We start from the raw sequence: 17,902 nt of genomic DNA, 5'->3' as shown, positions 1-17,902 counted from the left end.
TTAGAGAGAGAGAGAGAGAGAGAGAGAGAGAGAGAGAGAGAGAGAGAGAGATATGTAATGATGATTGTGACAAATTTGGCTGCCTCTTCGGAACACGAAACGATTTGGGAAAACACTTACATTCCTATTTTTGTGTAATTACAAAGTCAGTCACACGCATATTCGGATATAAAAAAAAGTACTGTACTCGAAAATTCTGTATATAGTCACGTGTGAAATGTATAGTAGTAAACTATTTTAGAGTCATGTGTGTGTATGTATGGTTGATTACTTTTTTGGAATAAGTTGGAATGGATTTGGATGCTTTATTATAGATATTTTTTCTATAGTTTCTTTTATTAAAATGAACAGGTATGTATATTTTTGAATAGTAAAAAATAATTGTTGATTTTTGTTTCAATTTAATTTAATATGGTAAATTGGTAAGTTATATAAAGAGATGATATATTGTTTTTTTTTTTTATAACTCGGAGTAAATCTCTAGACCTGTGGAAGGATCCGAGACTAATCTCTGGAAAGAGGTTTTCCTAAGGGTAGGATGCTTCCCTCGTTTTTCAAATGGGCCTTAAGCAAGAGACTCATACCCATGTAACCAAAGGGATAGCAATTATGCATCTGGAGAGAATCGATCTCTAACCTACACCAACATGGCGACTCTTCCACCAGACTAGAACCACTAGCCCACGACCTCTGGTTAAGAGATGATATATTGTAAGCTTTTTTTTTTCAATAATTAAGAAAAAATATATAAACAAATCGATATTTAAAAATATTATCAAAAACAAAGCAAATTAAGAGTAATAGTTGGTAATCTCGTACCTTTGTGGTATGGATATATTATTTTAACATTTATTATTCACAAAATGTGGTATTTAAAACATGATCAAAAACAATATTTTTGATTTGTATATTGAGATTGGTAATTCTCTATGTTACTATTTTAATAATTATCAATTATAAAGCTGATTACAAAATTTGTGAAAATTGTTCTCATTTTTCTTACCATTATTTTATACTTTTTTAGCGATTTTATATCATTTTATTGTATTTTTATCTATTAACATAATTTTTAACTATTTTTACTACAACATTAAAAAAAAAAAAGACTGAAAACAAAGACTTTTTCAAGCTATCTAATATCATCAGTTTGTGTGTTAACAAAGATTTAAGATTTGATTACGTGTTAGTAGTTATGCCAAATTGTCAAGCAAAAATAAGAGATTCCAAATCTCCTCTTGTGTCAAATCAAATCTCTTAAGTCTATCTACCGTTCCCGTTCGGGCAAATGTAAAATGATTCTCATTCAGTAAGATGTGATGTCTTTGTTTATAAGAAAAATTAAAAGATGTGATGTCTTTAAAGAAAGAAACTAAATTTTTTTTTCACAATATTCCAAAAATGGTCCTTTCCTATGACTCGTATCCTATGCCGTTTCTCAGTAAAAAAATCTAAACTCACATGTTCGAATAAAAACATGAAGATCCCTATCTTCACTCGAACAGATTTTTTTTTATTTTTTTAATGATATGTGGAGTCACATTTAACATTAGAAGGATTTAGTTTCTCGGTAATTTTCGTAGGAAAATCACTAGTATCTTGTGTTGGTTCGGCTATATTTCGACTAGCAAAAGAAAAACAAAACGATATGATTTACTTTAAAGTTCGAAGGATTATAACGGTTAGAGTAAACAAATTTGTCTATGAATTAAACCGTTATATATTTATCATTCAAAAAATATGTTTATATTGGTGTGAACTAAATAAAGACAAAATTAAACCGTTGTAGACCAACCATAAACCGTTTTTACATACAAATAAATTTGATTCGCAACGGTTTAATGTCCATCATAAAAATAAAATGGACTAAACTACTGATATATTTATCTATCTTGACCATAGTAATCATTCACACCTTTAATATCAGATAATTTACTTAACGATTTGTTGTATAAAATATAATCGAATCGTGTAACGTTTATAATAGTTTTAATTTTATTTTTACGATTTGTCAAACTTATTTGAAAATTTTATCTTACAAATATCCGAAATAATTTGACGCTATTTCTTTTTTAAAGATCATATTCTAAACCGGACTAATAAAAGAAAATCCGATATATAGCATAATCCATAAAAAGTTAAAAACATATAAACCTTAAATGACTAAATGAGGGCAATAACACAAAAGTACTATAGTAAGAAGATTCCATCCCAAACTAAAACCACACTTAGAAAAAGTAATATAGTAGTAGGGCGTGAAGCATGTGGACAGAACAACACATCTGAGGAGCCAAAGATCGTAATGACGTTAACTATACACTCAAGCAAATTGGGACCAAGTAGAAAAAGATAAGGTATAGTTTCTATCAAATTAAATACGATGAGAGTTAATGGCCATGAGACCATTTCTTCTGACGACGACCAGAGAGAGAGACCCGAGTGTTACTAAATAAATACATTTGACGAGAGGAATCATATAGTATACAATTTGCGTAGGGTTACATATTATGGGTAAGTCAGCAGGAGGATGATGATGACCTACCTTGTCGGAGAATCCTTAATATAAACAATTGTATTTTTTTAGTGGCACAAAATGAGACAACGTGAGACGATTGGATTGGGAGATAATAAAGAAAAAAAAAAACATAATGGGTCCAATCCCTTAAAATCAAAATTTTATTTTTTATTTTGTGATAACCGAATCAAAAGATTTTATATATAAAAATATCTTGTATTAAAGTATATAGGATTTTGTTGGTGTAAATATAATACTAAGAAACACCCATCTCTTACTTTGTTTACTATTCAATATTCATTCTCTCATATGTGTTTTGTCAGAGAACACACAAAAGCACATTTTTAAGTGTTATTTTAATTAGGTGATTATCTTAATTGTTTTGGCAGGAACCATGTTAATTAGTCAACTAATTTTTTCTTTTTAAAGGCAAGTTGAGTGATTTTGATGTGAAAGTTTTAAAACCATAAGTCAAAAATTCATATTTGACATTTTTTAAAACCATAAGTTAAAAATTCATAAACCAATAATTAAAAACCTTCCTAAAGCATTTTTTACAACCATCTTTACTAAGTAAACCAGAAGAGGATTCAAGGGAGGAGATCTTAGACCAGACTGATGATGGTTCTCAGTCACAGTCCAAAGGCAGACACCAAGAGAGCTCACTTATTCTGACAAATGGTGTTTAAATCCTGAATGTCCCGTTGTAACCCGGGATCCAGTTTGTTGTCCCAACAAGTTTCTCGTTTTGGAGTCTGTTTCGAGTTTGGATCTCGTTACTCATCAACCCATCCCAGTGACCATTAGGCAACGCGAGGTTTCTAGACAGTATGTTATTGCCTTGAGATTGATCTATAAGCCTTGATGCAATTCCCAGAGAATCAGTGAATCTACAGTTTTGATGTGTAGATAATGGAGTCTGCATTACCGCTTGTTGGTGTTGTTGGAGCTTTGCCGCGTTTCCAAACATGTTTGTGTTTCCTTGAAAGTTTGATCTGAAATCTAGGCTTGCATTCTCAAAGCCTTGACCCACGGCCAAAATAGCAGGATCCATAAATTGAACATCCCTGACATTTTCAACTGGGAGTGACTGCTGATATGGATTACCGAATGATGTTGTATCAGAAAACCGATGATTTCCTACAAAAACAAGACCAAAATTTCAGTTAATCTATACACATAGGTAGCAGCAACATATGGGATATACATCATAAGAACCCAAACAGCTTTAGAGAAATATAAACTACCTGAAACACCATCAAAAATCTGATGTTCTCTCCCATTTGAGGAGAAGCCTGGAGGAGGAGGTCGACTTGGAACTGAAAATCCAGGTGGTGCTGAAACCGGACATCTTGGAGCAGCTACAAGACAAACAACGGATTGATTAAGATTACACAATGCATCAATTCCAATAATATGTAGGCACTATGACGCACATGCTTGTAAGATATTCGTAAGGCAATATTCCGAAAGCCAATAACCAAGAAACACATAACTCAAAACAGTGAGACATGCCACAAAGAGCCATATATTCATTTTCAGCACTTAACATACTGATACGCTTGAACTCGCACTAACATATTATTGATTGGGACTAGACATTGTTTGATATCCAAATTCAAGACCATCAACCAGAAAGAACCAGTTTGTTGCAGCATAAGTAAACACGAGATAATAATATAGAATCACTACATAGAAGGCTAAAAGCTCGAGGTTATAAGGATGAGAAATCAACACTCACAAGTAGGGTTATAGGATGAGGGCAGAGTAGACCTTTGTGTGACATAATCTACTCCCTTGAGATAGCCGGATGAATAACCGGATGAAAGACCATTATACGTCCCAAACATACCCATATTACCACTCTGTCGTTCTGAAGAGTTCTGGTATAAGTCACTGCCAGGTGCTATCTGGTTGAAGGTGTTATAAGAAGCAAAAGCTTGATCCTTTGATTCATCTTGCCTCGCAAAAGAAAACCGGGATTGACTATCCTCCATTTTACTGGAATTTGCTAGCTTACGAGATCTGGCCTCTTCATCACTTTCCCCATATAGATTTGCAAAGTTCTGAGGTGAAGTTAAGTATTCATCAAGATCTAAAGACATTATATTTGCAATTATCCTTTCATCCATTTCACTCCTAGAATTTTCTTCTGAGTCAGCAAAACACTTTCCAATTGGCTGTGTGTCCCTTGCTTTGTCAGGAAACATAATAGAATGGTCAAGACTGCCGTTTAAATGACTGGGCTCACTAAGTGGCATCTCGGTATATCCATGTGAGATGGGTGCTACATTACTTCCTCTGCTTTCAGAAGATCCACCCACAGTCCTGGTTTCATCATGCTCAGCCTTATACTGGGATGAACAAGGCTGCATAGAATTTAACGTACGTAGTAAACCATTGGGCTGGCAGCTAAGAACTTCTGGATCCTTGAGTCTTTGTCTATTGAACAATGATATATCATCCTCAGCTTCTGGATAACGATCTGTTACCAACGGAGACGTCAAAGCAGTATATGCATTAGCTTCGGCTCTTAAGACAACAACCTCATTTGCATCAGCTCTACCAGACTTCCGCAGTGCCTGAACTTCTCTAGGCTCATTGACACTACGCTGTATATGGTCTTGGGACATTTCTGTATGTGATGACTTTACGGAAGCATGATTAAAATGTGAACTGTCAGATCTTGTTCTTCCATGATAGCCATCCACAACACTATCTGCATCCACTGACACAGCATCGCTGCATACACTCTCTATTTTTCTGTTAATCATTTTGTTTCCATTAGACAGCTTGGATTTACAAGGCTGAGAAGTATGTTCTGGCAAATCCGTGCAATCTGATGGCTCACTAATAGCTCTACTATTATCCACACTGGCAGAGATTACTTCCCTACTATTAGTGACCTGGGTCCTATTAGACAAGGAAAGCTCAGGAAAATCAGTTTGACCATCCAATAGGTTTTGAGGTTTCAAAGCATTTCCATCTGCACTACGGTTATCCTTTAATGCTGCCTTCTTTAATTCATGACTGTGAGATGAAGACATCTGTGTGGGATTTGTTCCAACTGCAGATGACACTGTTGCAGATTTCTCTCTTAAGGGTTCCCTAGGACATGGTGAACTCGGTACCGATGATTGACTAGAAGAATGCATTCCCCTGAAAATCGTTATGAATTTCTCAGACAAAGCAGGTACGCGATTGAAAATTTAGAAAAACTATCATCAGAATTCAGTGTACCACAATGCTCCGGCAGGAAGGGTAACAGACTGACTGTTGCTGTCATTTGGAGGAGAACTTTTAGCGACAGTATGTGCATTCTGCATAGGAAAAAGGGCGGAAAAAAAGAAACCAAAAGCAGAATATATCATACATAAACAACACATCTAGTCCTTCTCTTAAAGTGTAACAGCATATGAATATACTGACAACAGAAACAATTACAAGAGGCTCCACGAAAAGCAGGCAACTTACATTCAAAACAACTTTTGGAATTTTTCTTGTGCTAGATTCATTATCAACAAAATCATCAACTGGTGGAGGTAACATGCTCCCAGAGCGCCGTATATAATTATCCCTCCAACCAGTAATTTCTTGAACCATTCTCCTATTGAAACAGCAAGAGAATCAGATAACCACACAACGAAGCACAACATATAGAGTAGAAGAAAGAACTGATGCAATATCAAATCTCTTACAAGCCTCAAGAACAGATGAAAGTTAAAACAAAACCAGCTAATGAACAAGTTCAAATCTGCTACAAACATGTATTAAGGTCAATTAAATAATACTTCACCAACAGAGCCTACTACCAGCATTACAGAAAGAAATAAACACAATCCATTTCACCTAACTGAAAAGACAAAGCGTAATCAGGATCATTCACGTTAATTTACCTCATGTGCACTGATATGGTCTCATCTTTTGTGAAACTATCCTCTGGGGAACCAAACTCATGCAAATAAAGGCAATCAGAATTGGTGCAAGGCTGCAGAAACAGAAAGGCATCCATGAAACACAATTGAATTTGTGTTTTAAGTATTTGAAGGGAACTAGTGAGCGAATGCAAGACAATATCTTATTACCATGTTTCTCAACCATGCATGACAATACTTCATGGTCCCAAAACATGCCCTAATGAAATGCAAAAAAATATTAGAAATTGAAGCACAAAGTACACAACCAACATAACTAAATTTTTTTAAAAAGGAAACACCACATACTTCAAATTTCTACCATCCAAAATAAATCCATGTACTGATCGGATACATCGAATTGCTTCATCCTCTTTGGAGTAAGTAATATATCTGGGAAATTCAGTTTTGGAGAGAAAAAGAAATGAAAATGTTAGTTCAATGAAGTTTGTTAAAAGAAACATGTCTAACAGACCACACAAAAAAAAGCAGGTTCTGCTTATCTATATGAAATCACAAATTTTAGTTCGTGCTAGATACCATTATTAGAATATGAAAGAAAATACGGATACATACACACTGCAAGTATTGTTTGGAAATTGTTGGACAGTCCCAGCTGCAGTCCGAGACATTGCTACTTTAACGACTTTTCCATATTGACCAAAGTACTCTCTTCGCTGAAAAAGCTGCATACACAAAAAACCCCAGATTAATCAGATGAAAAGGTGTTTTCTTTACAACGTAAATGTAAGTGCCAAGGAGATAAGTTAGGCTGTTTAAGTTACATCTTCATCTGCCAGATCAAAAGGCAAGCTCATAACGTAAACCAAATTTCTCTGGATAACTCTCACACCAGTCAGATCTTTCCTTCCCTCTGAAGGTTTAGCCTTCACCTTCTGTGACTTTTTCCGGTCATTGTTAATTTCAGCAACCAACCTGGTGCATTATCAAAAAAGAAGGACAAGTTTTACAGGTTTCACAGAAACAAAAAAAAAGGATTGTTTTTCCACTTCAGAACTACCTTTCACAGCTGACTGTCATCCCAACAATCTTTTCTTTATCATAAGGGGTACGACATGCAGGACAGCGACCCTCTGTCTTATCTTTCTCAGCCATCTCTATAATTTGATGCCAACACCAAACACATATCTGCACAAAGTACATGAATTTCACATTAAAAAAAAAGGGTGATAGATTATATATCACCACAGTGGCACAATGAATGAATCAAACATAAACAAACAGTTGAACAAGATAAGAATAGGTAATGTCATTCTTAACTCTTAAACATCGACTATTAGAAAGGATACATTCTCAAGATACCAATGTAACTCAACCAAGATGAACCATTTCATTTAAAAAAGAACTAAAAGACTACAAATCATGGTCCTTCCCAACAAAACACAGTCCCACAAAGGCATGTCTAAATATATACAGCATACAGAGTTACTCAGACGCAAACTATACTGGAACTGCCAAGCGTAATAGTTGCAAGAACAAATTAAAACCCTCAAAGAAACATATCAACGCCAATTGTTTCAGACTATATAAACAAGAACCCAAAAACACATTCTGCTCAAACAGTACCAACAACAAAACAAGAGAACCAAGTTTGAAAGTAAGAGATTGTATAAAATAATCCAACCTGATAGCCACATTTGCAAGGTTTAAGATGTTGATCAGTCAAGTCCATCTCCTCAGCACAGAGAGGACAAGTCTTTTCTCCTTTCTCATTCATCGTTACCTAATTTATTTTAATAAACAATTATAAAAACCTTAGCATCAGAACACAAAAATCCACAATTTTTATTCCAATTAAAAAAAACGAAAAACACAGCGACTAAGACACTAAAAGTCCATAAGCAACAGTCTGAAAAAACAAAATCCAACAATTTTATTCTCAACTCTCACAAAAAAAAACTTCAAAATTCTGAAAAGATTATTAACAATGCAAAACCTTAATCACTCCAAATTCGAACAAAAAGGTTAAGAGAACTTGTCCGCAGTCAAAATCTAGAGGATTTGGTGGAGAAATCGTTGGCCGTACCTTCGGAATCAACGAAACAAAAACCCTAATCCGTACGTTAGGGTTTGAGGAAACGCGTTTTGGGGAATTCGGCGGAGAGAGAGAGAGAGATTGAGAGAAGGGAAGAGTAACACAAAAGGTGGTGTTTTGGGAAGGAGAAGAAGAAGAAGAAGAAGAGATTGTGAGAGAATCGAAGATTTTGAGGAAGAGATGGAAAAAAAAAAAAAAACTGGTTTAAACTCTGTGGCTAAACCTTTGTTCGCCAATGGTTGGTGTTTTTTCAAAGTTGTCAAATTCAATTTATTTTTTTCCCAATTAATGATAACTCTCTCTATATAAATTATTATTATTATACCTAATTTATCTGTTCAAGTCTTTTTTTTTTTTTTTCTTCCATTTTTATGATTTGACGGCAAGTTATTTTTTCATGTGAAAAGGTGCATTTAACATTAACACACATTGTGACCCAATTCTAGGTTTTCTAATTCTTTTTATTTTTTTCTATAATTGTTTTAGATATTTTTTTTATAATTTTGACTAGTTTAGATAATTTGGTTAATTAATTATGGTTATATATCAATGTCGTGGTTAAAAGTTAAAAACAATTAGTACGGTTTAGTAATTGTTAGTGGTTTATAGTTAAAAAACACAAACACTAATAAGTCCGGTTAAACTCAAAACACTTTTTTGTTGTAGAGTTGTGTCTCCTCCACGACTTGGACCTGTTAATGAACATGGTGTGAGTTTGTTGTTAGTTGTGTTACTGCGATATATTCATATCGTTAAAACTATTTATTATCTAAAATAATCACTTAAATTTAGATTTCGAGGGTTATTAATTCGACATGATCTTATTTAACATGTAGTTATCCATTTGGATCCGCTATAAATCTTATTTCATAGTAGTTCCATTATCTAATGTTCTGATTTGCTAAATTGTTCATACAAACGAAAACTTGACACCAAGTTTCAATAATTTAATCATTTGACTTATTCGTATAGCAGCAAACAACACTCAGTGTCATCATAAGTCTTCTTCGCGCCAAACTTATCTTTCAAGACCATTACAACTAAACATATGATTCCAATTTTTTTTTTATTTTTTTTTTTAAATCAACCATTGTTACTACTCTGAAATGAATAGAAGCACATTCATGGCAGGCTGAGAGAAATTACAATCCACACTTCAAAATTTATTTAAGGGTAAATGACTACATATGGTTCCATAATTTCATTTATATATCTCAAACCTCCAAAAATCCATATGACAGGGATGTATGTATATTAAAAAGAAGGAAAAAAAAAAAAAACTGAAAAAAAACTCGAAAAGTGATCTAACTTGTTCACTTCTGATATTAACTACTACGGCATATAACAAATACCAATTTTGAAAGATTCGGTTAAAAGGATTCAAAAAAGACGAAGCAGAGGAGTTACCGTATAATGAGTTTTGGTGGTGGTTTGGGAAAAAGGCCAATTTTCTTCTATATATATATTTTTTTGGGGAAGATTTGGGAAAGTGGGATGTGCAAATGGCTGAGGATTTACGGGTTTATTCATCGTCATCTGAGATTAAAGCGAAAGAGAATGGCTTGAACTTGTAACCATCCCCATGGAAGAACTTCCCCATGAATTCAACCCAGTGAAGACGCAGAGCATGGAGGAATGCACTTAGTGTTTCCATCATCAGAAGTATAAACGCTGTTGCAAATGCAAACACCGCTAGTCCGATTAACCGGATCAAAATGTTGTCATACCTGTTTGCAAGAGAGAAATGTATCAAAATAAAAGTGAGATATTCAAGTTTAAACATGCAACTTAAACTACTGCTCACCCCCAGGCAAGAAGAAGAACTTTCTCATAGAAGACTGTAGACAATTCCGAATGAGCCAAACTGTAAGGCCAAGTTAAAATTCATAAGAACATATTATAAACAGGTAGGAAAGATTTATTGAACTCATTTAACAAGCGGAAAAGTTAGTCATTTACCTAAGAGCCCAAAGACGAAGGTAAGATGCTGTGTTAGAAACTGAACCTAGAATAAATTCTATGGAGTGAATCAATTGATGTACAAAAATTTCGCTGAAGTTAAACTCTTCTTCGTGATGGCCTCCTCTAGCGGAGTCTGGTTCTACTTCAAGATCCACCTCAGAAGAAACAAGAACCCCGTAAGTGCGACCTTGAAACCTCTGAAAAAAAAACATTTCATCCCTTTGATAAGCCCAGAGCCCAAATTGATTAGTAAAAAAAAAAACAGATGCAGTGATAGCATTACCTCCATGTGAATTTTCCTGAGGGCAAAGGGTTTAGGAAAAAGCATCCATGGGACCGCGATGAATGCCGAAAGCAATAACAGAAGCTGCGGAATATATTATATCTTGTGAGAGTGTCAAGATGAGTAAGGATGGAACAAAGAACCAATGTAACCCTAGATATTTAAAAATTTTGGAGGAAACTATGCCTGAAGTGGACGCTGGCCCCAAAACAACTCATTTTCTCCAAGTTCTTCAGTGGGACTCAGAAACATGTAGATCATTACATGGTACAAGTCTGCTTGAGATCCCGTGCACCACTTGATGATGATGAGCAGTGAAAGGTAACCGAATAGACTGTTAAGGAATATCATCTGAGGTATAAACTGATACCTGATGACATATGACAAAGAAATAGCCGTCCCGGATGGTTTTAATACAGGAAAGAATTCAGGAGGTTCGGAAGATTAAGTAAAAAAGGAAGACAAACCTTATGTCCAATGAAGAGCCAAAAAAGCGGGCATTAAAGAAACTTAAAAGCAATCCCAAATTCATCTGTGCAATTCCCAGCAGAATAGACATCTTCATCTTAAGAGAGTTTAGGTAAGGCAGTTCGGAGCGACTTCCATACCAACTAGGATCTACGCCAAAAGGGTATGGATCACGGTATTTGACTAAACCAACTGTGTAGGCATCGCTGGATAAGAGGTAATATGCATGTTAGCAACAAATAGAATAATAATAGTATAGAAAAGACGTGACTCCTTACTAAAGACATCAGAGATTTAAACATAATACATACCTACAAGTAGTATCTCTGCATTTGTAAGCTGAGCCACCAAAGATGTGGAAAGGTACAGAGAAGAATTCATTGTAAATAAGCCCACAATATATTGAAAATAGTGACATCAATAAGATTACATAGCGGCCTCCGAAAAGCATCTTCATAAAGCTTCCAAGTTTCTGGGAAAGATAGACACACAACATCATACCACGTAGATTGAAAATTTTCACAAAGGCGAATGACACTCACACGACGTCAATTCTTTTTTCCCATCCTAAGTGTATAATGATAACCTCAGTGCAATTTTCCATATATTCTATAGCAACTCTGAACAATTGAAATTCACCATCTTTCATTTGAAAAACAAAAATCCTCCAAGGGCACAGAAAATTGCATGACAAGCTGAAAGCACAAAAATGCAACATAACTATTGCTGCAGTTCACTTCAAAACCAAACGTACAAAATATATATCAGTTACTAAACAAAACAAAACAAAACTCTATGTTAAGATGTTTTATTAAATTTTAGGAGTAAACATCTCATGCTCAAAGCCAATATCGTCACTGATTGGGTGTCAACTAATACAACAAGAATTAGGCAACAACCATACCTGCGTACTCAGCTTTTTTTCACGAGCAAGAAGAAACAACGCTCCTAGCAGCAAGCATAGACCATGACCCCAATCTCCAAACATAACAGCAAACAAAAAGGGATATGTGACAACTGAATAAACTGCAGGGTTTGCCTCTTGATATCTTGCAATACTGTCAAGTAAGCATCATTAAGTCAAATATACATGGAATGGTGATCAGCATAAATTAACTGGCATATGCAATCAACAAATATTTTGATTACGAAGATACAGAATGACGAAAGTTCAGCTTTGTTAGAAAGCAGACAGTTAATATAAAATCATGTATGTATCATGAGGGACCAAACACTTGCATCTAAATGATGAGGTTTTTCTATTCTCATGGAACATTACAATAGTACCAGGAAATGGTCAAAAATGGAACTAACCCGTAAGCATCAATAATCTCCTGGAAGGCATTTGTAAGTTTGTTCGTTCTGAAATAGGTGGGAGGTGGTTCTACTGCTTGCATTACATGAAATATAACGCCCACCTGTGAATTACTGTCAAAAGTGGCTCGCTGCAGGACCTCATGAATCTGCGCATAAGTTGTTGATGAATGCACTTGCAAGGAAATGATAGTCAGTTATTAAAAGGAATAAAAATATTGTAGCATACCTGGGTCTTAGCAAATGTGGGGCACCAACCTTCACCAACAAGGCATTTCTTGGTTACATCAAAATTTAGCATATTCAGCGTATCATAAACAGCTTTTTCTCTCCGAACCTAGAAGTACAAGGGCAGCTAAAATCATGGATGTACCATAGTGTATGGACCATACACTCCCATATATTCATTAGATTTATAATCCAGAACAGAAAAAAAAAACAATTGTCGATGTTAATTTTACCGTGGTCATCCAATTAGTCAAGCTATAGCCAACAGAATTAAGGGCATTATTCCGATGGCGAGTTCCAGCGTCTAGTGTGGCTTCCAGATCAGAGAGTCGGGATAAAACCTATATGCCAGATACATTGATATTAGAGGACCAACATAGTGTGATGCAATACCTAACAGTCGCTGGCAATACTTATCAGGATAAGATATTGGTATTCTAGAAATAACATAGGCTGACACAGCAATTCACAGTTGCATACGATTGGATACATAAGTCAGCAGCAAATCATTTGAACAAGATGAGATCAACTCACAAGATCGTTCTACAAAAAAATGCCTATATATATATATACTGAAGCAACTTCTCTGAATGTAGAACAAGTTTATCCAACTTACTTCTCTCGTAAGCTGCCTCTGCTTTGTTGTATCCTCAGGGACAGGATAGCAATTTGCACCAAATGCTTCACATATTTTCAATATTTTCGTCCTTGCTTGCTCCCCAGAAAAGAATACTACAAATACAATTTTCTCCACCTACGGACACACAAGAAACCAGTTAGTAAATAAGCATCTCACCGAAACAGCATATGACTATCATGGATATCAAAAGTTACACTGTTTAAAAAGTTTAGAGATCAATATCACCATTTCTGATGTTGAAGGATCCATGATCTCCTCATCAGAGGGTGTTTGGTTGAAAAGCATATTTCCTCTTGTTGCACGAAATAACATTCTTTCAAACCTAAGAAGTTTGTCTTTGTTAATGATTCCACTAATAAATCTCAATCCTGATTGACTTGAGGGTCCAGGATTCATTTCCTGTGAATAAAATAACTTTTATCTTAGTAAAAGTAATAATGAGATCCCAGGTAACAACAGGAAAATGGAAACTTTGACATGTAATCACCTGCTCAAGTAAAGAGGCAGTCTCAATAAAACCGTTATTCGAGTAGGTGCTTTCATTTAGTTCTGTTTCCTCTCCAATTGCATGTGCATTACTTGAGACAAGAAAACCACTTGCCTGAAAATAAGTAAAAAAAAAAAGCAATGTATGCGACCGTTAAGCATAAACAGAGGAAGATGAGTGTACGTTTTAGCAATTAAAATTTGAATGAAAACCGAACAACAGGTACTGCACTATATAACCTTGTCAACTGATCAAGAAGTTTTCAGGTAGTCTGGAGGGAGAAGAACAGAAAAACCAAACATTTTCCAGTTACTGGATATAAACCTGAGAATGAAAGGCAAATACACCTACCTTTTGAAGAACTATCTTGAATTCAAGGAGTTCGTTATACGTCTGCCGAAGCTTTTCACTGTTTGAATTCATTTCCAGCACCTCATGCTCGTGATCAGCAAGTTGTCTCTGCAAGAGAAAACAATTAGAGATACAAAGAAAAGTATAAGTGTCATTAAAAAGCAAATCTCATCCCACGGTAAAAGAGGTATTAAAATAGATACAAAAGACTAATCAACCAAAACAGAATTGGAAAATTGAATTCTGACCTCTAAATCTCCAAGTTCAATGTCCGGTTCTATTTCATGGCGTGCTGAACATCTTAGACCAGCTTTATCAATTTGATCTTTAAAAAACCGCAGCTTCCTAGACATCTCACCACACCGTTTTACCTGTTACACCACATACTGCTTAATATCGATAAAAATGTGGTTTATAGGATTTTGTATCGGCATGTCAAAGTTGTAGCACAGAAAATATATTTCAGTGCAGTAATCAAGTAATGCCTAGCCCATATATATTTACCCCGAAACTCTAAGCTATATCAAGCTCCTATAACTTTCAAACCAAACTGTACAGACCATATGGAAGGGAAAACATAAGACTAAGGAACCAATATTTTGACAGTCGATCAATATTTCCGGTTTAACACTGCGGGTAATCATTGCCTAGTAATCAAAATCTACTTGTGTGGGAGTAAATGTAATACAAACAACAAAAGAAAAATCTATGAATTATACTTCAAAACTAAATGAACAAATCTTTTAGAAATTTTTGAAAAACAAAAAGTTAAAAACCACCATTAAATTACTGGTGTCACTCAAATGGAAACAAAATTTTCACGAGGAACTCCTCAAACAAGAATCACAATGCTTCTACAAAGTTTTTACTGACTCTTATATATACACACGCATCTATACCAAGCCAAATTTTACAACCACTCCCACCAAATCAGTACAGAAGAAAATTATCATACAACAGTGCTCGAATGACATATAATTACACAGAACGTTGAGTTGATACCTGATTAGCAAATGTCCGCTGAAAGGGACTTTTATCAGCATTTAGCTGTTAAGAAAATAAAGATGGAGAGTGTCAGATTCTTCGAATTTACAGGCTAATCTAAAACTTAGGAGGAAAACACCAAATTCCAACACCAATGGTGATCTGTTAATCCTAAATCTAAACATCAATCCAACCAATTTCATCCCAGTTCCACAAAACATCAACAATTTCAAAAGATCATCACTGCCATGCCAATGGTGGAAGTAACGCATCAATCGAGACAAATCAACATTGTGAGATCAAACATCTCACTTACCACTAAATTCTAATCAACCTAAACCGATACATACGAACACAAAAGCAATAGATTCGATCGATTCGCGAAGAGAAGAAGACGGATCTGAGTTTAAACACACTCACGTCGCGAAACTGCAAGAGTCCGAGTTCTCCGAGGTAAGTGATGGAGCGATGAGCGGACTCAACAGGGATGATAAGCTGAACAAGCGTCATCTTCTCCGAACGCATCAGATCCATCTGCGGCAACTTATCTAAGAACTCGTCCATTGTTCTTTTTCTTCTTCCTCCTCCTTGTTGTGCTTCCTTGCTTCACTCTCTCGAGAAACGTAATTAGAAGGGAGAAATTTGAGAATGATCTCCGATCAGATCTGAAGATTCTCCGTCGAAGATCTTAGAAGCGGAGTTCAGTTTTTGTTCCCGTCGACAACTGCCATGAGAAAACGAGGATTTGGCTTCTCCAATTAAAAAATTAAAAAACAAATACACTTTTCTTCGGGTTAAAAACTAGTGGAAAAAAATTATTTTTTCCATCGGTTAATACAATTAAACACAAAATAAATGTAGCCAAAATAACCAAAAAATAATCATAAACAACATTTTAAGTTTTATTTCTAACATAGTTATAATTTAATCAATTGAACTGAGATATATTTGATGGTCATAGACTATGGCTCATAGTGTTGATAAAGAGAAATATATTTAGATACTACATTTTAAGTTTTTTTTTCCCAAAAATACAACAATTTATTTATTTTTCTAAAAATACTATGAAAGTTTTATTTTTCTCAAAAATAGCATAAATTTTTTAATTTTGAAGATAATTTTTTTTCTTATGTTTGAGTTGACTATTTACATTTTGTGGTTTAGTTTTTAGGGGTAGAATTTAATGTTTAGGATTTAGAAATTAATTTTGAATGTTAAAAAATTTTTTTTTTAGTTTTATAGTAATTTTGGAAAAAATTATAGTTTAGTAGTATTTTTAGAAAATAAACTTCTTATGGAAAAAAAATACTCATTTTAAGGACCAAATAAAAGAACCATGTATCAAGTGAAAACTTTACTGTTTATAAAATCAGAATCGTTCATATACCTTGGGAAATTGCAAGATTAGCTTTGATGTGAATGATGGAGGTCGTAGTCATCATGTTCTTTTTCAGAATCGAACAAGTTTGTAATTGTATATTTGTTGTTTCTTGAATAGTCAAGAAAAGTCAATACATTTTCTCGGTCCATCTTTGTACAGAGACCAATGTTGAGTTTACCAGTTTCACACAGAAGTGCCGAGCAAGCCCGGTCGGTTCCATCTGTGATGTCACGGCGTATTGGTGAGACAAAACCCTAATGAAACATAAATTATGTGTTGGTCGAGTGATCGATCCTTAGCGTTGAGTCATGAGTGAGTGTTGTTGACCAAGTCTATTTCATTAGGTTAAGGTGTGATACAAGTGTCTCATATATATATTCTCAAAACGATATTTTTCATAAACTACGCATAGTAAAAGTAAAAAAAAAAAAAAAACAATTGAACTCATACAAGCTATTAGAATTCATATTAAAACCTTTGCATCATCAGGATATTAAACTAAAGAAAGAAAGAAAAATATAGAAAAACTATAATAACCATAAATTCAAGGGAGTGTGCTATATTTAAAATTATTTGAGTTTTAATGAGCTTTTTATAGGCTTTTTGATGGTTTTTGGTTAATTATTTAGATTCGAACAAAATTAAGAACTTTTTATATCTTTGTTACCTTAACTAAGAAAAGAGTTTATCAGATCAATGGCATTTTGTATAATTAATTTGAATGAGATGGATATTTATGGTTACTTTTATTCTCTCTTCTAATATACTTTTAATTTTGAAATTATGAAAGCTATAAAACTAATAAATCATCTCTCTGTGTAAATATTAATATAGCCCTTATTAGTAGGACTGTATCATGTGGGTTAGCAGAAGAAATCAGCACAGTTGGAGTTTTTACCTTTCTACTTGTAGGGTGGAGAAGACATGTACTAGACAAATGTGATTTGCCGGCATAACATAAGTGAAAGAGAGAGTTTGTTGTTTTTTCCCTTTTTCCGTTTGTTAAAAGATAGAGAGTAAATAGTATGTGAGAGAGAATGAAGAGATATGGAAAATTAACAAAAGAGATGATGACCAAACCTTTAGGACCCAACACATACATAACACAAAAGTGCCTTATTATTTATTGGGATATATGGAGAAATATATTTTTTTTTATTTTTTTTTGTTTTCATTTTAGAGTGCTGGTGGGAAGTTTAACAATGATGTGTGAAGTTGAACAATAATGTGTGAATCATGTAAAATTTCATTTTACATTTTTTATCGACCAATAGATTTGTTTTCACATAATTATTTATTAATTTTTTTGATAAATTTGCCAC

At 34.4% G+C, this 17,902-nt stretch overlaps 2 protein-coding genes across 2 annotated transcripts; both read right to left on the bottom strand.

Moving 5' to 3' along the window:
• Positions 1 to 2,979: 2,979 nt before the first annotated feature.
• On the bottom strand, positions 2,980 to 8,698 carry LOC17890170. Its single transcript, XM_006293382.2, has 13 exons — positions 8,474 to 8,698; positions 8,072 to 8,170; positions 7,448 to 7,575; positions 7,212 to 7,362; positions 7,003 to 7,112; positions 6,736 to 6,819; positions 6,598 to 6,646; positions 6,409 to 6,500; positions 5,987 to 6,119; positions 5,753 to 5,832; positions 4,254 to 5,671; positions 3,760 to 3,873; positions 2,980 to 3,652 (listed from the first exon to the last, which is right to left on the bottom strand). Exons 2-13 carry the CDS (start codon positions 8,162 to 8,164, stop codon positions 3,198 to 3,200), a joined length of 2,907 nt encoding a protein of 968 aa, XP_006293444.2. The 5' UTR covers positions 8,165 to 8,170; positions 8,474 to 8,698; the 3' UTR covers positions 2,980 to 3,197.
• Positions 8,699 to 9,622: 924 nt separating this feature from the next.
• On the bottom strand, positions 9,623 to 15,959 carry LOC17889798 (V-type proton ATPase subunit a1). Its single transcript, XM_006293630.2, has 18 exons — positions 15,620 to 15,959; positions 15,218 to 15,262; positions 14,464 to 14,586; positions 14,216 to 14,323; positions 13,865 to 13,978; positions 13,603 to 13,776; positions 13,354 to 13,491; positions 12,971 to 13,078; positions 12,739 to 12,846; positions 12,510 to 12,658; positions 12,100 to 12,253; positions 11,507 to 11,667; positions 11,195 to 11,401; positions 10,914 to 11,097; positions 10,728 to 10,811; positions 10,442 to 10,641; positions 10,287 to 10,346; positions 9,623 to 10,209 (listed from the first exon to the last, which is right to left on the bottom strand). Exons 1-18 carry the CDS (start codon positions 15,761 to 15,763, stop codon positions 10,005 to 10,007), a joined length of 2,466 nt encoding a protein of 821 aa, XP_006293692.1. The 5' UTR covers positions 15,764 to 15,959; the 3' UTR covers positions 9,623 to 10,004.
• Positions 15,960 to 17,902: the final 1,943 nt, after the last annotated feature.

This window comes from Capsella rubella, unplaced genomic scaffold, assembly GCF_000375325.1.
Source record: "Capsella rubella cultivar Monte Gargano unplaced genomic scaffold, Caprub1_0 scaffold_4, whole genome shotgun sequence".
Lineage (NCBI taxonomy): Eukaryota > Viridiplantae > Streptophyta > Magnoliopsida > Brassicales > Brassicaceae > Capsella > Capsella rubella.
This window is presented reverse-complemented; position numbering and strand designations above follow the sequence as displayed.

Excerpts from the sequence above, each read along its gene's own strand:
- LOC17889798 (XM_006293630.2), bottom strand. The coding sequence starts at position 15,763 with ATGGACGAGTTCTTAGATAAGTTGCCGCAGATGGATCTGATGCGTTCG. Across the intron at positions 15,263-15,619 it reads GACTCTTGCAGTTTCGCGAC|CTAAATGCTGATAAAAGTCC; the intron begins GTGAGTGTGTTT and ends TTTTCTTAACAG. Across the intron at positions 10,812-10,913 it reads GGGGCCAGCGTCCACTTCAG|CTTCTGTTATTGCTTTCGGC; the intron begins GCATAGTTTCCT and ends TATATTCCGCAG.
- LOC17890170 (XM_006293382.2), bottom strand. The coding sequence starts at position 8,164 with ATGAATGAGAAAGGAGAAAAGACTTGTCCTCTCTGTGCTGAGGAGATG. Across the intron at positions 6,120-6,408 it reads ACCATATCAGTGCACATGAG|GAGAATGGTTCAAGAAATTA; the intron begins GTAAATTAACGT and ends CTGTTTCAATAG. Across the intron at positions 5,833-5,986 it reads TTCCAAAAGTTGTTTTGAAT|AATGCACATACTGTCGCTAA; the intron begins GTAAGTTGCCTG and ends TTTCCTATGCAG.